The sequence below is a fragment of the Cherax quadricarinatus genome, chromosome 29 (assembly GCF_038502225.1).
Source record: "Cherax quadricarinatus isolate ZL_2023a chromosome 29, ASM3850222v1, whole genome shotgun sequence".
NCBI lineage: Eukaryota > Metazoa > Arthropoda > Malacostraca > Decapoda > Parastacidae > Cherax > Cherax quadricarinatus.
In genome coordinates this window covers 23,218,092-23,239,742 of record NC_091320.1, presented here as the reverse complement: position 1 = coordinate 23,239,742, position 21,651 = coordinate 23,218,092, and the positions used below count along the sequence as shown (strand labels likewise).

The window sequence follows — 21,651 nt, the reverse complement described above, 5'->3', positions numbered from 1 at the left end:
TTAGGTTATCTACTAACAATCGCACACCAACAAAGTGTGCAGATTAGGGATCAAACCCCCAAAGATAACTTTTATCAACTTTAAATAAGAAAAGATATCAGTGCATTTTCACACTGTTGCATCTAGCATGTCATGAAAAGAGATGCAAGTAAGAAAGAACAAATGACAGCACATGGTCAGGTTAGGCAAGATTCATCAGAAAACAGAACAATTGTTTCCTGATGCAAGTCTTAGTAATACGTATACTGACCTGCCACTGATCATCTGACCAAGGCCTTCTGCTGGCTTGCAGGTCCACCCCCTTTAAAAATTAAGCTTTTTTTTTTTTAATGACAATTGCCTGGATATTATTGTTTAGCATCCCTTATTTAGAAAGCTCTCATAATCCACCCTTTAACTTTCCTGGTCAACACAATTTGCACTATTAAAAGTCAGCAATCTGATATTCCCAACTTGGTTCACCAAGTTTCTCCTACACTTAAATCAGGCCAAGGTCAGGCATCCTAAGCAAGTGTCTGACCAGAAGGCTCAAATGGCTAACAAAAACTGATCTGTAATTCAATTTTTAATATCTAAGATAATTTCTTTCTACATTTTGTATCCAATATCTGTCTGGGGGCATTTCCCTAATGTATAACAAATTACATTATTTTGAAATATAATGTTTGCTACATCATTTACATCACCACATTACCAAGTTAGGCGAGGCAAGATTACCCTTCCTTACATCATTTGTCTAAAATCTTTATCCAAGTGAAGTAAGGTAAAGTGTGATTAATTACACCATATTGAATCTTTACTAGCCTAACCTAGTTGTGTGCAGATTCTACAAATGTGCAGAACAATATTTTACAAATCATGCAATTCATTGTCATTCAGTTTAAGAATATATAAAATTTTGAAGTAAACACAGAATACTTAAAAACTGAGCAGATTGCAAGATCACGTGACAGTATGTACATAAAAGTTCAGGACTAAATACTAAATTTATAAAATGAATAATGGAGTGACTATTTCGACGGTACCATGGAAGTAGCGGCCGGCGCTATTGCCATGGCTGTGGGTGGTGGGAGTCTCATTGCACATGCGCGACGTCATTGGGCTGAATTCAACAAGGCGGCTGCTACAGACATATCTAGGAGGTTTGGCGATGTTTTTTCAGGATGAATGCACTTATTCAGGTATGAAATCCTTTCTGGTGAATGTACAGTGGGACAGTTTTTTGAATCAGGTGATCCTGCAGTGATGTAGGAAACTGTAAAAGAAACATTTGAGTGTGCTACAGACATGTACATTCCAATGAAAAGCAGACGAGGAATTGTGGTGCTCCTTGGATGGACAGACAGGCAAGAACAAAATAGATAATGGCAAAGGTACCAAGAGTCATAGAACTATACAGATTATATTCAGTATAAACTGGGACTAAATCATGCTACAGTACCAATATTAGAAAAAAAAAAAAGCATTTCGAGAGGAAAATGGCACATTATTATTATAATCAAAAAGAAGCGCTAAGCCACAAGGGCTATACAGCGCTGCAGGGTAGGGAAGGAAGCAAGGGAATTGGATGGCAGGAGGGAGGGGGGATGATCAGCAGGTTACAGAAAACAGCGGGGCAGGGGATAGTACGGGGGTAGAGGGTAGCAAGAGATACAAGTAGAAAGGGCTGAAAGTATCAGAATTTGTGAAGTAAGTCAGTCGTTGTCAAAAAGTCAATAAGAGAGTCCGGATGAAAGGTGGGTCCATCAGCGAGAAGGGAAGGTAAAGAGAGAGCAGCGGGGCGAAGACGACGACAGAGGTAAATTCTGCGTGCTCGTTGATAAAGTGGGCAGTCCAACAGAATGTGGCTGACTGATAATGGAGCTTGGCAATTCTCACAGAGAGGAGCAAGTCGCCTCTCCATGAGATATCCATGAGTAAGACGAGTATGGCCAATGCGAAGACGGGAGAGAGTAGTCTCCCAACCTCGACACTGGTGATAAGAAGACGGCCAGTAACCTATACTCGGTTTAATAGACTGAAGTTTGTTGCCGAGCATAGTAGACCAACGTTGTTGCCAACGGGTGTGAAGGTGGGAAGATATTACAGCAAAATAGTCCGTACATGGAATACCTCTATAAGAAACTGGTAGGTCATGTACTGCTGACCGCGCAGCAGTGTCTGCCTGTTCATTGCCCTGTACGTCAACATGACCAGGGACCCAACAAAAAACAATATCTTTATGCTTAGTAAAGATGCGGCGTAGCCAAAGTTGGATACGGAGGACTAAGGGGTGAGGTGTATCAAATTTTTGTATAGCCTGTAAAGCACTAAGGGAGTCTGAGACAACCACAAATGATGACACAGGCATAGATGCAATACGGATAAGTGCTGTAAGGATGGCATATAATTCAGCAGTAAAAATACTAGCTGAAGATAGTAAATGCCCTTGTACGACGCTGTCCGGAAACACTGCTGCGAATCCTACGCCGTCAGAAGACTTAGAGCCATCTGTGTACACAGCAATGGCATGAGAATGAGAGTGAAAGTGGTCAAGAAAAAGAGAGCGGGAAGCGACCGTAGACAGTTGGGCTTTCGAGCAAGGGAGGGAGAAAGAACAGACTCGAACAGCTGGAACTTCCCAGGGGGGTAGGGAAAAGTGAGATGCTACATGTACATAGAAAGGTGGTAGTTGAAGAGAAGACAAGAGCGAATGAAGGCGAAGAGAGAAGGGACGGAGTAAGCAGGGGCGGCGAACAAATAAAGAATGTCTACTAATATCAGTGACATTCTATAAATGGAAGGATTGCGGAGATCATGAGAGCGTACATAGTAGCGCAGGCAATGGGCATCACGGCGATCGGATAAGGATGGAACGTTCGCTTCTGCATAGAGGCTTTCGACAGGGGAAGAGCGAAAAGCACCAAGGCATAAACGTAATCCTTGGTGATGAATGGGGTTAAGGCTAGAGAGAGTAGCAGGAGATGCCGCTGAATAGATCTGGTCACCATAATCAAGTTTCGATAAAATAAGGGTGGAATGTAGGTGAAGGAGGGTTCGACGATCAGCTCCCCACGAAAGATGAGCAAGGGTTTTAAGAAGGTTCAGCCGGCTGTGACAAGTTGCCTTCAGAGAGGTAATGTGAGGTTTCCAGGATAACCTACGATCAAAGAGGAGGCCCAGAAACTTGACTGTATCACGTTCAGGGATACGTGAGCCATAGAGGTACAAAGGATGATCAGAGATGACAGAGCGTCTAGTGAAAGTGATTTGGTGGGTTTTAGTGCTGGAAAATTTAAACCCATGTGTGGTGGCCCAATTGGAAACACGGTCGACTGCATGCTGGAGAGAAACTGTAAGGAGGTGACAGTCAGCGCCTGCACAGGCAATAGCGAAGTCATCAACATAGAGTGATGACCAAATATTTGATGGAAGACTAGAGGCCAAATCATTAATAGCAAGGAGAAAAAGTGTTGTGCTCAGAACACATCCCTGGGGGACACCTTCAGCTTGGACAAAGTCCGGGGAGAGCACATTATTAACCCGAACACGGAAATGCCTGTCAGTTAAAAAGTTCTTAAGGAAGGATGGTAGATTGCCTCGAAGGCCTAAGGAGTGGGCTTGGGCTAAAATATTATACCTCCAAGTTGTGTCATATGCCTTCTCAAGGTCAAAAAATATGGCAATAACTGAGTGGTTATTCGCAAAGGCATTACGAACATACGTATCCAAGCGCAGTAAGGGGTCTATGGTAGAACGTCCCTTACGAAAGCCATATTGACGAGTGGAGAGACTGTTGTGTGTCTCTAAATACCACACTAAACGTCTATTTACTAGACGTTCCATTACTTTGCAAACTGCACTGGTAAGAGCAATGGGACGATAGTGGGAGGTTTCATGTCCCGTAGTGCCTGGTTTGCGGAAAGGGAGAACAATGGCAGATTTCCACGGCTGTGGAAGAACTCCTTGTGACCAAATAAGATTGTAAAGGCGTAATAGGACTGCAAGGGCTGACTGATGTAAATGTTGTAGCATACGAATATGAATGTCGTCGGGCCCAGCTGCCGATGATCGACAAGCTGAGAGTGTTGCCTCCAGTTCTTGAAGTGTAAAAGGCACATTATACTGTTCTTCTCTGAGAGAAGAAAAGTCCAAGGGTGCTAACTCTCTGGCAGACTTTGAGGAAAGAAATGAGGGGCATAGATGGAGTCCCTGAGAAATACGGACCAGATGATTGCCAATTTCATTGGCAACATCTAGTGGGTTTGCTATATCAACACCGGCAACCCGCAGAACAGGAGCCGGGTCAGGAGAATATTTACCACTCAGTTTTCGTACTTTTTTCCAGACTGCACTCATAGAGGAAACAGAGGTGATGGTGGAGACATAATCTCGCCAGCAAGTGCGTTTAGCGTCACGGATGACACGGCGAGCGATCGCACGCTTCTGTTTAAAATCAAGGAGTCGCTCTGTGGTTCTATTGTACCGGTACCTGCCCCATGCAGCGCGTTTCAAACGTACTGCACGAGCACAAGCAGGAGACCACCAAGGCACGCATTTCTGAGAATGCCTGCCCGAAGTTTGGGGTATAGAATGAGAAGCTGCGGTGAAAACGGAGGACGAGAAGAGGTGTAAAAGCTCATCGATGGAGGACGAAGAAGGAACCTCTTTAAAAACAGTCAGGTGTGAGTAAAGGTTCCAATTTGCCCGATTAAATTGCCAGCGTGGGGTGCGAAGAGGTGGCGAATATGAAGGGGAAGTAAGAATGATTGGGAAATGATCACTGTCATGTAAGTCCGGGAGAACAGACCAAGTGAAGTCTAATGCGGCGGAGGAAGAACAAACTGAGAGATCGATGCAAGAGAGAGTATGAGTCCGAGGATCAAAATGGGTGTGAGTACCTGTATTTAAAACATGGAGGGGGTGGGTGGCAAGAAAAGCCTCTAACTGAATTCCACGGGAATCACAGTGAGACCCTCCCCAGAGGAAATGGTGGGCATTAAAATCACCAAGTAACAGAATCGGTGGCGGTAATGACGAAACAAGGAAGGCAAAATCCGGAATAGATAATGCCCGAGAAGGAGAGAGATATAAAGAACAGAGCGTATACCACCTATGTAAGTGGATACGGGCTGCTGTGTAATGCAGCGAAGTATGAACAAATAGCTGATGGTACGGAATATCAGTGCGGAGAAGAAGGGCACTTTCATTAAAGGTCCCATCAGGAAAAGGATCTGAAGAATACAATAAATTATAGCCTGAGATGTGAGAAATAACAGCAGAGTGTAATTTTGGTTCCTGTAAGCAAACACCAACAGGGGCAAACTGGGAGAGTAACATCTGAAGCTCACCCCGATTACCCCTGAGGCCGCGTATATTCCACTGTAAAAAGGCCATGATTGGCAATGATAAAGATACTTGAAATCCGCAGGTAAGGGTTCCTACGGACTAGAAGGGTTAGAAAAGTCCACATGCGGAGGCAGTGGAAAATGTTCAAGCAGCGAAGGAACGGTGCGCTGTGAAGAAAGGAGTTGCGCAGATGGAGCAGAGGAGAGAGGAAGAGCGGAAGGTGGATCAGTGTCCATTGATGGTTTGGTCTCTGCAATATATTCAGAGATTGCTTCAAGTGTTTCGGAATTCAGAGATGTCGTATGGGAGACAATATTGGGAATGGTAGGGGGAGGATGAGTAAAGATTGGAACTGTATTGGACTGTACCAAGGTAGGGGGGGGCGAAAGGGTGGAGGGAACTGGAGAAGTGTGGCAGGGGACAGAAGAGACAGGAACCTGGGAGGTGGCAGAAGAGGAAGAAACTTGGGAGGGAACAGGGGAGGAAGGTACATTACGAGGAGGAGGGTGAACCTCTGCACTTGTAACTGAGCCAGTGAGAAGGGAAGAACTAGGGACAGAGACAGGGAGGGTAAAATGAGGAGGTGGAAGATGGGTAGGAGGTGTTACCGGACCTTTTTTTGACTTTTGAGAAGTAGAGGGACGATTGGGAAGAGGTGTCGTACGAGGTCTCGTCGATACTGAGGCTTGTAAGAGAGAACTCGAAGAAGCGAGATTAGACTGAGGCGTTGAAGTAGGGACGTCTGAGCCGAGGACAGCAAAAGGATTAGATACAGGAGTGATTATGGGAGAGGTAACCACAGAGGTGGGTGTAGAAGATGGGATACCAGAAGTGGGGGGACGTTTTGAAACACGGGAATAAGAAACACGTGGGAGTCTCCCTTGGAGGCGGAGATGAGAAACTGCCATGGCATAAGGGAGACCTTCTGTCTCTTTGAGGTAACGGATTTCCCGCTCGTTTAAATAGACCTGACAACGGCGAGAGTACGAAGGGTGAGCCTCATGACAGTTAAGGCAAGAGGGAGATCGATTGCAAGACGTATTAGAATGGTCATCGGCACCACAGACTGGGCATTCGGCGATAGATCTGCAATATTTCGCTGGATGGCCAAATCGCCAGCAATTTCTACACTGTTGTGGTGTAGGGATCACCTTTCGAACTTGTAACCGATGTCCTGCTATATAAACGGAGGATGGGAGTTCTCGGCTGTCAAAAGTTAAACGAGCCACATTGCTAGGGTATCGTCTCCGCCCACGGGCAGGAAGAACGTAAGTGTCTACCTTGAGGATTGGGAGATCTTGGAGTTCCAGCTGTTCTAGAATGTCGGTGCCACATGTCTGGAAATTTTGTTGAACTATGGTATGGGGCAGAATAACGGTACCACTACAAGAATTGAGGGAATGATGTTTTTCAAGGGTGACAGGAACAGTATCTATATGGGAAAGACGAGAGAGCTCACGAGCCTGGGTAGCATTCTGTACGGTAATGATGCGCGTACCGCTCTTAAGAGCATGAAAAGAAATATCTTTACCAACATGGCGTAGGAGTGCCTTGCCAATACTATGGTCAGAAAGATAGGCAGTAGAGGAAGTTGGTCGTAAAGTGAAGAATTTAGTCCACTGTTCAGTCTGAAACTGAGCGTGGAAAGGTAGTGAAGGACGTGTCGATCGTTTCTGAGAAGAACGAGAAGGTGAAGGTGGAGAAGTATCATCAGCAGGTAATTGTCGTTGACGTTTAGGCGTGGGACCAGAGTTGGTCCGACGTGGAACGGGTCGGCGATTTGAAAATTGCCGCACCGTAGAGGGAGAGGCCGGAAGCATAGTCAGAGGAGAGCGAAGGTCTGATAAATCGAAGGAGTCAGTCGAGGCCTCAGTACCTGAAGCGGGTGAGGAAACAGCACTGGCAATAGGTACAGAGGCATGAGGAATGTCTGAAGAGTGGTCCAAAGACGAGGCGGGGTCAGAACGGGGTGCGGTATCAAGAAGGGGCCCGGGGGTACCAGGTTCATGGACTAGGGCTGCCATGGTTAGGTTACTTCTTTCTTTTTGTTTTTAAGAAAAAAAAAGAAAGAAGAAAAGAAAATAAAAATAAAAAAAAGAAAAAAAAAAGGGGGGACCGGGGAGGGATAGTTCCTAGGAGGGATGAAAGGGCCAGAAATCTCCCTCCGCGCCCAAGAGGACTCGACACCGCTAGTAGCGCAGATGCAGCATGGAACCCGTGCCATACCCTACCCTTCATGCCAGTAAACCAGCAATCTGGGATAGCAACCTCACATCTGCCGAGCTACCTCGGTGGACAAGAGAGAGGGCGGCCGGATATCCGCCACAAAGCATACCTCCTTCAGCCACCACCCCCGGAATCCGAAAGGTGGCTTCCAGAGCTACACCCGTCGCCCAAAAGACACCCAAAGCTACTCCGGGATACCGGAGAGGGATCGGGACATCCCTAGGCAATCCAGATTCCACGGCAAACTACGCCACCGCCAAGAAACCTCAACGGAATGGGATGGACCCCGGTGTCCTTTCTCCTACCCAGGAACTAGCGCGCCTGTGGGAGAAATCCCAAAGGACAAAAAGAGGAAGGGCAAAAGGGAGGAGTGGGGAGGAGGAGGAAGAAAGGAAAAAGGGGAGGATGGGGAGGATGGGATAGGGGAGGGGAGATTGGGGGGTAATTAGGTTCGGTCTGAGGAAGAAGACCGATAGGTCTAATTCCTCAGACCAAGAGCCTCTTCACCACGCCAAGGAGCCCCCCTTGAAGAGGGGAAAATGGCACAAAAGATCAAGGAGGACCCAAAATCATTTTCCTCATTTACTAGACAGCAGATGAAAATCAAAGATACATTTGGCCCAATGAAAACTGACAGTGGACAGGGCCTTACTGCTATAGAAGAGGTAGATATAGACAATAATTAAAATTTACTGCCTCTATTTTCACACATTAAGACACCAGTATAATCTACCAGAGTCTAAACCCATGATGACTAGTAAATCTGAGGATGGAAATGATGTTAGGATTAAGAAAGACTTAAAGCACACTGGTAAACTTAAAGCAATTAAAGCTTTGGGCATGAACACTTTACAGTTGGAAGCATTGAAAGAGCTATCAGATGCCTTAGATGGCCACTTGGCTAGATTGTCAGTTTTCACTGGATTATGGGACTGTCAGACTACAAAAAAGCTAAGCTCTATTATATATACACATGTATATACATTGGGCATATATTATTTATACATATATTTAAATATATTTTTATACATATATATTCATACATACTTGCTTTACAGGGTATAACATGGGAAGTCAAATAAATGCATCTGATATAACATACTTGCAAGTTGTTCAAGAGAATACTGCAGATGGAAATTTGTAAACCATTTCCACACTTTCAATTTAATAAAGGACAGCCAGCATGGATCTGTTCAACAAAATCTGTCAAAGAGGCTTTTTTTTTTTTTTTTTTTTTTTTTAATTTGTAGTACAGTGTATAGTGATGCAGGGTTTCCAGACGACATTACTGCACTAAGGCCTTCAATACATTCCTTCACATCAGGCTGTTTTTCAAAGTTGACTACATATGAGAGAACTGGTACAGGTTCTCCATCACAAATCCGGCATCATTGGGACCTGTAGTGTGCCGGATTACTGAGTTTCCCAGATTACAGAGTGGTTAGGTTAGAATAAACTTAATAAAATTAACCAACTTGACTTACACAAAGTTCATTGAACATCGACAAAAATCGAACATTTCCGCTACTTTGAGCTCAATTTCAAGGTACAGTGGTCCCTCAATTATCGTCCATAATCCGTTCCTGGAAGTAGAGCTATTATCGAAATAGAAGATTTTCGAATCAATTTTCCCCACAAGAAATAATGTAAATACAATTAATCCGTTCCTGACACCCAGATGTATTAAAACAAAAAAAATTTTTTACATGAAATATAGATGTAGTACATAATACAATGGGACATGATGAATGAAACATTAACAGCATAATACTTACCTTTATTGGTGATTCTTCTTAGTGTATGGAAGACTGGAGGAGAGATTGAATTTCTGTTTGGAAGGGGAATCCCCTTCCATCAACACCTCGGGTACCAAGTGCTTTTCTGGGGTTACTTCTCTTCTCTTTGTTTCTTAATGCCACTAGGACCAGCTTGAGAGTCGCTGGAGTCCTGTCTCGCAAAAAAACTGTCCAGAGAGCTCTGTTTCTGGCATCTCTTTAAAACTTCCCTAAAATGGGCCAAGACTCTGTCACTGTACAAGTTGCTGATATGGCTTGCAACATCCTTCTCAGGGTGATGTTTCTCCATAAATCTTTCCATCCTACCCTACATTTCAAAAGTCTCCTTAATTTCTGAAGAAGGCAACTTCTTCTATCTCTCTTCCTCCTCCTCTGCAGCAAGATTCTGAGCTGCAATCTGTTGAAGCTCTTGCAGCTCCTCAGTGGTTAGCTCTTCATTGTGGTCCTCCACCAACTCTTCCACATCCTCCAAACTCATATCCAACCCCATGGAACTTCCCAATGCAACAATAGAGTTCACAACTTACATAGGCTCATCAGGGTCAGCCACAAGCCCTTCAAAATCCCTCTTGTGGACAATCTGGCCACAAATTTCTCCAAGCAGAGCTCCAAGTCCTGGTAGTCACTCCCTCCCAAGCCTTACCTATAAGGCTTATGCAATGGAGAATACTGAAGTGTTCTTTTCAAAAATCTCTTAGGGTCAAGCGAGTGTCTGAGGTCACATTAAAGCACCTTTCAAACATTGCTTTGGTGTAGTTTGAAATGACCTGCTGGTCCATGGGCTGGAGGAGAGGAGTGGTATTCGGGGGGCAAGAACTTTACTGTGATGAACCCAAACTCCTTCAGAATTATGCCATCCAAGTTTGGAGGATGAGCAGGTGCACTGTCTATTACTAGGAGGCACTTGATCCAATTTCTTTTCCAGGAGGTAATTCTTCACACTAGGGCCAAACACATTGAACCACTCGACAAAAATTTCCCTCGTGACCCATGCCTTATTATTAGATCTCCCAAACACACAATTTACTCTTCAAAACATTGTTTTTCTTTAACACACTGGGATTTTCAGAATGGTACACTAGTAATGGCTTCACTTTGAAATCCCCACTAGCATTAGCACAGAACATGAGCGTCAGCCTGTCTTTCATAGGCTTGTGTTCTGGCAGTGCCCTTTCTTCCCGAGTAATGTAGGTCCTCTTTGGCATTTTCTTCCAAAAGAGGCCTGTTTCGTCACAACTGAACACTTGCTCAGTTTTCAGTCCTTCAGCCTCTATGAATTCCTGCATATATTTTTCAGCCGCTTTTTGGTCATAAGACTATCTCCTGCTAATTGTTTCTCATTTATCCACACCAATAATAACTTCTCAACATCTTCGAGTAATGGTGATCTCATTTTTGTCAGCCTATTTACCCCCTTTGCAACAACAGCTTCCTTGATTTCCTTTTTCTTGGCTATGATGGAAGATATGGTTGTACGGGATTTGTTATACATCCTGGCCAGTTGGCCCCACACGTACGCCACTTTCATTATGTTCAATGATGTTTTTCTTAAATTCAATCATACTTCTCACCTTCTTTACCAAAGGCTTGGCACTAGGAGATTTCTTTGGAGCCATGGTAGCTTATTTAGCACTTGCAAGCATTAAAATGAATGGAATACAGTAAGGCCCCGCTTTACGGCGTTTCACCTTATGGCGTTCTGCTAATACGGCGATGTCAAATTATGACCAAAATTTGCTATACGGCAAGCGGTCTTTCAAATAAGGCGCCCCTCACCCGGTTTGTTTACATTTTCCGTGACATCTATTATGTCAGGAAACTTTCCAAAATTTCAAGTGTTTTAAAGTTACTGCATATTTTATATGTACTCTGATAATTATACTTATGTGTACCTGTACCTAAATATACTTGCACACTGTGCTGGTGTGCAGGTACACATTAAAATCGCTAAGTCTCTCTCTACTCACGACGCCAATACTACGTAATAATAATCGCTCTTGGGCACTGTCTTATTTTACAACAATATAGGCATTTTCATTAATCCATCTATAATATTTTCCTCAAATTATATATGAAACCCGTTACATAGCATATAAACATGATACATACACTCACAGAATAAAAATTGATGTAAATATGAGACTTGTTTACAAAGCAGCTGTGTAGGTAGTGTTGGAAGAATTACGCTTTCTCTAGTCAAACTGGGGGATAACTGTAGAAAAATATTCATTTCATATGCCTTTACTCTATATATAGCAATTCACGACCCTTGTGGGTTTAGTGCTTTTTATAATAAAAAATATTAATATTAATATTATTATTATTATTATTATCTTCATTCGCTCTAAAAATGGTGTGTTGCTGTTTGTTTATTCTGAACTAACTTGTACAACTTGTACACAATGTAAGAGTAGGATTTGTATTGTGAGGTAATTATTGTTATAATAAAAAAAATATTGAGGTAAATGGTTTTACAAACTCTTACAAATGGATGTGAATGAACTAAAAGTAGATACATATTAATACGCATTTATTTCGCCTGATCAAGTGATCGCCCACTACCTGTTCAGTTTATGTTCTTACATTGTCTCAACTATCTCGTTCTCTCTCTCGTTTACTCTTTTGTTAACTAGTTGGCTCTCATTGACGATGGCATCTAAGGTGAGCTGTAATAAAAAGAAAAGTCGTAAGCCTCCTGCTTTAAGTACCAAATTAGAGGATGATGGTGCGCCATTCTGATTTTATTCAATAATCACCCTGCCACTCACCTCTCACACATTAATATTAATATTTTAAGGTAAGTAATAAGTGTACTCTGTGTGTATCTAACCTTTTATTGTTTTTAATGCATATTTCTATTGCTAACTTAATATAAGTTAGAGTAAACTTGTCTGGCATTTATTGCATATTTTATGTGTGCTCTGATAATAATACTTGTGGAGCTGTGTGGTAGCCGGGTGGAGGGACATTACGTTTTCTCTAGCTCAGCCATCAGAGAAAACGTGCATGAATCTGCATTCGGCCCAGCCACTCCCTCACTCCGCTTTTGTTTACAATTTTCAGCATGAATTATTCATTACTTCTACCTACGTTTATGATGGCATCTAAAGGTAGTTGTTAGAAATGATTAAATTCAGTGAACAAGGCATGTCGATGTTAATAATATGGCTCTGGGCCACAGTGTAGGTAGCCGGTAGGTGTAGCCCAGGCGGGCTACACCTACCGGCTACCTACACTGACTTCCTACAAATAAATACTACTCGCCTCTCTTCCTATATTAAGACTACACATTTTAAGGTAAGTAACGAGTGTACTGTATGTGTATTTTACCTCTCTGGGATGTTTTAAAGATCGTATATTAAGTATGAGACGGGGAGCCAGGGCTACCTATACCTGGGCTACCTGCACCTGACTCCCTACAAATAAGCACTACTCACCTCTCTCCCTACATTAAGATTACAAATACAGTGGACCCCCGGTTAACGATTTTAATCCGTGCAAGAGGGGTAATCGTTATGCGAAATAATCGTTATGTGAATGAATTTTCCCCATAAGAAATAATGGAAATAAAATTAATCCGTGCAAGACACCCAAAAGTATGAAAAAAAAATTTTTTTACCACATGAAATGTTAATTTTAATACACACAAACTGAAAAAGGCATGCACACTTACATGACACTTACTTTTATTGAAGATCTGGTGATGATTGATGGGATGGGAGGAGGGGAGAGCATTATCTTCTTACTGTTTAGAAGGGGAATCCCCTTCCATTAGGACTTGAGGTAGCAAGTCCTTTTCCGGGGTTACTTCCCTTCTTTTAATGCCACTAGGACCAGCTTGAGAGTCACTGGACCTCTGTCGCACAACAAATCTGTCCATAGAGCTCTGTACCTCCCGTTCCTTTACGATTTGTCTAAAATGGGCCACAACATTGTCATTGAAATAGTCACCAGCACGGCTTGCAACAGCTGTGTCAGGGTGATTTTCATCCATAAAGGTTTGCAGTTCAACCCACTGTGCACACATTTCCTTAATTTTTGAAGTAGGCACAATGGATTCCACAACTGGCATAGGCTTCTCAGGGTTAGCCCCAAACCCTTCAAAATCTTTCTTAATTTCCATACTAATTCTCACCCTTTTTACCACAGGGTTGGCACTAGAAGCTTTCTTGGGGCCCATGGTCACTTATTTTCCAGAAACAGCACCGAAAACACTGTAATAATACGAAATATTCCGATTGTATGCTTGGATGTTATTGCGGAGGCTGGCTGGTAAACAATGCCACCGGCGGAACATGTGAGCGTGGCTCAGGCCGCACATTGGAAGCGTCTCGGACGAAAATCGGTAAGCGGGTTTTTAAGCGGTATGCGAGGCAAAATTTTTGCAATTAAAGTAAGCGGTATGCGAAATAATCGCTATGTGATGCCATCGTTATGCGGGGGTCCACTGTACTGTGAATGTATTACTGTGAATGTATTTTACTTTGTGTGTTTTTAATGCCTAGTTCTATTGCTAACTTAATATAATTTAGTGTAAACTTGTTGTCTGGCATTTATATGCATTTTAAATGGAAAAAATGGCGTTCTGCCTTCCGGCGATGTCTGCTTTCCGGCGACAGCCTGGAACCTAACCTGCCGTATAAGTGGGGCCCTACTGTATTATGAAATATTTCGTACGATCACGTGAGGGGACCGTCGCTCACTGGTAAACAATGGCACACTGGCTGGGAAGGCCGAGGCAGCTCAGAGCCGTGAGTACACGTCCAGGACGAAAGACGATTAGCGAGTTAACGTACCATTTGCGAGCCAATGTTTAGACGAAATAACGGGACTATGTATTTCCGAAATGGACGACTTTTAGGCCGGACGATTATTGAGGGACCACTGTACTTTTTATCATGAAAGCAATCAAAATCATGTCTATTTCTGTAATATATCTTCCAGTCTATCAAATGAGACCAAAAAAAAACATGAATACAACCATAATAACCATATGAAAATATATCACAAAGAGGCGGCTAATGGCCGAGAAGTGAACTCTTATTTATCGTCTGTCTTTTTATTTTTGGTGTACATTAAGAAGCATCTTTCCATCATACATTGCCTAAGTTTCAATGAGACAGCCCAACAAACAACTGAGAAAAAACTATTTACCAAAAATCATGGCAAGCCCAAGCCAGGTACTGGAAATAAGTCACTTTGTCTTACTTTTTTGGGTTATCCTAGGTTCTCTATATATACGTTGCTATGTATGATAATCTATGTAACTATTTGTGTATAGTACCTAAACTTACTTACTTCTAGTCTGTCGACTGAGTACAAGAAACCGCCCATTCACCTACTTCAACTACCCAATAAAGTGGTCAGAAATTGGCAATTTGGCCAATTTCACAGATGCCAATTTCAAAATAGGGTCCAGAATAGACAATGCAGACATTCCAGGCACTAAAATAACATTTTCTCTGTTCATTAGTCATGGCTCCATGCCTCTCTTATATTACTCTTGCTTACCATTTGGAATTTTTATTCACACAAAAAAAATAGAAGATTTACTGTTATGCATACTGCATTATTGTAATTGTATAAATAATGTCAACCCATTCTTGACTGCATATTGGAATTTGGACTGGCAGGCAGACAGGTATTGAACGGTGACGTCATCTGTTTACTCTAGCATCGCTAAAGAATAGAACTTTTCTGCTACTGTGAGCGCAATTTCAAGGTACTTTTCATCATGTAAGCAATCAAAATCATATCTATTTCTGTAATATATCTTCCATTCTATCAAATGAGACCAAAAAATCGAGAATATAACCATAAAAATCATACAAAAATATACCGCTGAGTGGCCGCTAATGGCTGAGAAGCGAACTTTGCTATTTATGATCTAATTTCTTTCATTTTTGGTGTACATTAAGAAATATCTTTCCATCATACATTGCCCAAGTTTCAGTAAGATAACCCAACAAACAAATGAGAAAATAATTATAATAATAATAATTTACTACATGTACATGGGATACAGACAGCTGACATCAGTGACACTACTATATGGAAAGCCACTTGTTATGCTAAGTATTTCAAGCAAATTAGGTCAGTGTTCCAGGATAACTCCCACACCAGTCGACTAACACTCAGGTACCCATTTACTGATGGGTGAACATAGACAACACGTGTAAAGAAACACACCCAATGTTTCTACCCTGGCTGGAAATCGAATATTTACCAAATATCATATATGGCTAACCCAAGCCAGGTACTAGAAATAAGCCACGTTGTCTGACTTTTTTGTGTTATCCTAGGTTCTCGACACACATGCTGTGTGGTAATCTATATAGAGAAAATAGCTTTTTTGTTTCAGGTTTATGGTGCAGTATGAGTGTATATCACAGTTAGCCCTGTGCTACACTCCGTTTTCTCTAATATAAGCTCCAAGACAGGGATAGGAGAATGGTACTTGTGTCTCGTATCCTCTTCATACCTCCGTCGAACTGCTCTGTATTATGCCAAATATTATTCATTCTGGAGTATTTAACACGCTTTACGTTATTTATATTGTTTATTATGTCATATTAGATCAATTGTGATAGGCAATAACCTGTAGTGTTGATATTAACATAATAATAAAGCATATTCTCCTGCATCACAAGACTGAGCTCATAGCAACCAACAGTGGCTTCAAAGCCACCTTATCTTTAATGGACAATGTACTGTATAGGTGCTTTACACAACGAAAAGCATTTTTTTTTTATTCATTGGAACCATGACTAGCTAAAAGTAAGCAGGTTATAACAATAAATGGAGAAAAAAATTAGAATGACTTGTGCAGCAAGTAGCACCACCAAACAGTACCAGCAGGTTGGTGTGGCTCCCCCTGGAAATTTGAAATTATGCTAGCCGAAATTAGTGCCAAATAACTGAAGGAACCGAATAACTGATTGCCGGATTTGTGATGGCGGACCTGTAATGTATAAGTGGATGGAATATTGGCTAGTAGATAGGAAATAGTCATTTTGAATGGCAAGTATTTACAATGAGGTGATGTTTGCAGGTTTTATTTTTATTAACTCATCAGCTGTTTCCCATCATTGTCTTGCCAGAGGCATGCTTACACTACAGTTATAAAACTGCAACATTAACACCCCTCCTTCAGAGTGCAGGCACTGTACTTCCCATCTTCAGGAATAAAGTCTGGCCTGCCGGTTTCCCTGAGTCCCTTCATAAATATTACCCTGCTCACACTCCAACAGCATGTTAAGTCACAAAAACTATTCATCTCCATTTGCTCCTATCTAACATGCTCACGCATGCTTGCTGGAAGTCTAAGCCATCGCACACAAAACCTCCTTTACCCCTCCCTCCAACCTTTCCTAGGCTGACCTCTACACCACCTTCCCTCCACTAAAGATTTACACACTCTCAGGGTCTTTATTTTGTTCCATCCTCTTTACATGTCTGAACCATCTAAACAATCCCTATTCAGCCCTCTGGATAATAGTTTTGGTAATCCCGCACCTCTTCCTAATTTCCAAACTATGAATTCTCTGCATTATATTCACACCACACATTGCCCTCAGACATGACATCTCCGCTGCCTCCAGCCTTCTTGTCGCAACATTCACCACCCATGCTTCACACCCATATAAGAGCACTGGTATAACTATACTCTCATACACTCCCCTCTTTGCTTCCCTGGACAAAGATTTTTGTCTCCACAGACTCCTCAGTGCACCACTCGCCTTTTTCCCCTTGTCAATTCTATGATTCACCTCGTCTTTCACAGACCCATCTGCTGACACATCCACTCCTAAATATCTGAATACAGTCACCTCATCCATACTCTCTCTCCAACCTGATATCCAATCTTTCGTTACCTAATTTTTTTTATTATGCTCATCACCTTACTCTTTCTACATTCACTTTCAATTTTCTTCTTTTACATACCTCTACCAAACTCATCCACCAACCTCTGCAACTTCTCTTCAGAAATCCCAAAAGCACAGTGTCATCAGCAAAGAGCAACTGTGACAACTCCCACTGTGTAGGATTCTTTATCTCTTAACCCCAAATGTCTTGCAACACTTGAGTAATCACTTCTCTTACAACCCCATCTATAAATATATTGAACAACTAATGGTGACATGACACATCCTTGTCTAAGGCCTACTTTTACTGGGAAATAATTTCACCCTCTCTCCTACATACTCTAACCCGAGCCTCACCATCCTCGTAAAATCTCTTCACTGCTTTCAATAACCTACCTCCTATTCCATACATTTGCAACATCTGCCACATTGCCCCCCTATCCACCCTGTCATACACCTTTTCATAATCCATAAAAGCAACAAAAACCTTTATACCCTTATCTAGATACTGTTCATCTATATCTTTTACTATAAACACGGTCTACACACACACACACTACCCTTCCTAAAGTCTCCTTGTTCATCTGCTATCTTACTCCATCTTACTCTTAATTCTTTCAATAACAACAACTCTCCCATATACTTTGCCAGGCATACTCAACAGACTTATTCCCTTATAATTTTTGCATTCTCTTGTGTCCCCTTTGCTCTCTGCCAATCCCTAGGTACCTTACTTTCTTTCATACATTTAAATAAAAGAGCAACCACTCCAAAACTATATTCCCATATGCTTTTAACATTTCTATCTTTATCCCATCAATCCCAGCTGCTTTACTCACTTTCATTCCATCCACTGCCTCACAAACTTCCCTCCTCACACAAGACTGATTTTCAAAGTTGACTACACATGGGATAACTGGTAATGTATGTGTAAATGGATGGAATATTTGCTAGCAGATAGGAAATAGTCATTTTGAATGGCAAGTATTTACAATGAGGTGATGTTTGCAGGCTTTTATAAAAAATAAACTAAAAAAAATTAAAGGCCTTTGTTTTTTGTACACCTCCATGCTGTGGGATCTGGATAAGTTCAGCACTTTCAAACTTAACCACTCTCAGTTTCCATTATCAGAAAATTCAGATTTCACACTTTTATAGTTTAAATTTAACACCTATTTCACTAAACGTGTGAGAATTTTATTTAAAATGGTATTAGAAAAATAAATGCACATGCAAATTATTATGCAAAATAAGGGAGTATATATATATATAAATGCTGATGAAAATTACATATACTGAAATCTGCAAAGGATACCAATATTCTTATGAAATCAGCAAAGTATCAGGGTGCTGAGGATTTGCAAAATGACTGAATGCTTATGGCCCAAAGAATGTCCTGGTGTTTTTTAAAATGGCAAAGTGTCACACTGTTTACAGGTCATGGAAACCATTAACAATCTACAGTAGATTATTGCTATATTCATGGGAGGTGCTAGAATACAGCAGAGTATATGAAATGGATAGTACTGTCCAGATATGTCACTTTTGAAGCTGGAAATCAGAGTGCAGATGTGATTAGAACATACCTCATTAAACAGTCAAAAGAAGTTTCACACACAAGTTAGTTCTGTAGTTATTTAACTCCAAGATATTACCTGGACTATGTTTGCAAGCCTTGTAGCCCAATTATATAAATGGTATCGTGGAAACTGAGAACATATATTCAAAAGTAAAAGACACTTATGTACTTACCAAGACATTTACTAAGAAAACATGCCATGCTAAATTACTTTTCAGTCCTGAAAAAGCCATGCATAGCAATACATTTCCTTAGTAAATGTCTTCTTCAGTGCTTAAATGCCTTAACCTGAACTTTATAGTATCACCACACCAGCTGCATCAACATCTATTTGTACGATATCAAAAGTGACTGGCAAATTCTTTTAATCTGCGGACAGCATACTTGAGATTTGTAATGCTAAAAGTAAGGGGAGTCAGAATATTGTACACATTCAAGATTATCAGCAGCTGCTGCATAGTCTTCTCTCAAGATTTTCAGGTTTTACAACTAACAGTGCAGTATTCCAGAACATGGCAACATTAAATATACTAGCTACCCTATAGCATATCTAAATTTATTTTAATCTTTAAATGTTGTTGGGGCCATCATGTGAACATTAGATCTATAAAAACCATATGCTTACTTTTCCTTGGGTTCACCACATTTAATAAAAGTGGTAAGAGGTAAATCTCAGATTAGGGTTAGGTGGGTTATGTTAGGCAGTTAATTCTTCCATGCTGGGACAACAGCACTTGCCGCTACTTCCACAGTACTGGTGGTACTTCCATTAATTTAAGAATAAAGGGAGCAGCAGAAGCCCTAATGGCTCATGCAAGATATTTACTACGATGCACCAAGTCAGTGACATTTAATACCACTTGTCTCTCAACAAACTGCCTTTGACATCTGGTTACCACTACTACTACTGTACATCTAATTACAATTTTAAATTGGGAACGTTTTATAAAATACTGTTATACCCAAATGCCAACCAGTGACCACAACTGTTTGAACATATATACTGGACAAATCCAATGCTATTATCTAACTATATAAACGGTCTATGCAAGAGATCAGCTTTAATGCAAAATAAGCATAAATTATTAGAGGTTAAGGAAGGCAGACAACCGAGCTTACTGCATCACTTATTATGAAAATACAATCTACCACAGAATAACCATCACAGACGTAGCTACGAGGCATGGCAATCCCAGAAGCAGCCACAGTGAACAACTCACAAAGTATTCCTGACATCCCCGGGTCTCCAGATGATGAAGGGGATGAAGAGCACAGAGCACAGCATCACCATAGCGTAATAGATGAAGAACTTAAGGTACAGCCTGAAGCGATGGCTGAACTCGTAGACGAAGGGCATGATCATGACGGCAGCGATCAGCACGTTGGTGTAGTCACACGCCAACATCCTGTACAGTTGATCCTGACCGGACGAAACTAACAACTTCGTGAGACTTCTGCCTGTCTGCCTGTCAATGCCAGTCATAGATACTGGAGAGCAACATACCAAGCAACAGCTGGGGAAAAAAAGGGAATCGCTGTCTGCTTTAGAACCTCCTTAAAAGCATTTAATCTTACATTATAAAAGAATTCAACACTACCTAATCCGTAAGCTTCGATTCTACAAAAGTATAAGCAAGTGTTACCAGTGTATCAATTTTATTTGATCTTAAAGATAGTGACTAATGCAACGTGGGAAAACAATAAGAGATAAGATTACTCTAATCTCAGAATATTAAAGGTCAGCAACTAAAAATACATTCACATCATGATGCGGAATATATAAAGACCTTTTTTTGAATAATATGTAAATATAACAACTTAACTGTTCAGTTTTAACTGTTAAGTTGTTTAGAATTTAGGATGAACTATTTGGAAAGTAATAAAAAACTGCGATTCATTCAACACATGATCATCTAAAAGTCCATGTCATACATAATAATAATATCTTTATATCTACATGTACAAGGTATACAGGCCTAGCTAACATAGAAAGCCGCATGTTATGCATTCCGGATAAATTAGGTCAGTTTTGTCCCAGGTTGTGACCCACACCAGTCGACTAACACCCAGGTACCCATTTTGCTGATGGGTGAACATGGGCAACAGGTCTAAGGAAACACGCTCAATGTTTCTACCCTTCCCGGGAATCGAACCCGGACTCAGTGTGTGAAGCGAGAGGTTTTGCCACGGGGCACCGTATATACATGCATACATAATACACATAATACAGTTGCTCTTTGCTGATGACACTGTGCTCTTGGGAGATTCTGAAGAGAAGTTGCAGAGATTGGTGGATGAATTTGGTAGGGTGTGCAAAAGAAGAAAATTAAAAGTGAATACAGGAAAGAGTAAGGTTATGAGGATAACAAAAATATTAGGTGATGAAAGATTGGATATCAGATTGGAGGGAGAGAGCATGGAGGAGGTGAATGTATTCAGATATTTGGGAGTGGACGTGTCAGCGGATGGGTCTATGAAAGATGAGGTGAATCATAGAATTGATGAGGGGAAAAGGATGAGTGGTGCACTTAGGAGTCTGTGGAGACAAAGAACTTTGTCCTTGGAGGCAAAGAGGGGAATGTATGAGAGTATAGTTTTACCAACACTCTTATATAGGTGTGAAGCATGGGTGATGAATGTTGCAGCGAGGAGAAGGCTGGAGGCAGTGGAGATGTCATGTCTGAGGGCAATGTGTGGTGTGAATATAATGCAGAGAATTCGTAGTTTGGAAGTTAGGAGGAGGTGCGGGATTACCAAAACTGTTGTCCAGAGGGCTGAGGAAGGGTTGTTGAGGTGGTTCGGACATGTAGAGAGAATGGAGCGAAACAAAATGACTTCAAGAGTGTATCAGTCTGTA

The 21,651-nt window shown here is 41.5% G+C and overlaps 1 protein-coding gene and 1 long non-coding RNA gene across 5 annotated transcripts in view; both read right to left on the bottom strand.

The window, feature by feature from the left end:
* Positions 1-20,285, bottom strand: part of LOC128690625 (1-acyl-sn-glycerol-3-phosphate acyltransferase alpha) — a 119,300-nt gene extending 99,015 nt beyond the window's left edge. For all 4 annotated transcript variants that reach the window (XM_070089643.1, XM_070089645.1, XM_070089644.1 and 1 more), the window contains exon 1: positions 20,015-20,285. In XM_070089643.1, the coding sequence (XP_069945744.1) occupies positions 20,015-20,277 (263 nt within the window). In that variant the 5' untranslated portion in view covers positions 20,278-20,285. The remainder of the gene's footprint in view (positions 1-20,014) is intronic.
* LOC128690626 (uncharacterized) lies at positions 553-13,547 on the bottom strand. The gene is made up of 2 exons (XR_008407324.2): positions 9,039-13,547; positions 553-1,255 (listed from the first exon to the last, which is right to left on the bottom strand). It is a non-coding gene; the product is annotated as an uncharacterized lncRNA (long non-coding RNA).
* Positions 20,286-21,651: the final 1,366 nt, after the last annotated feature.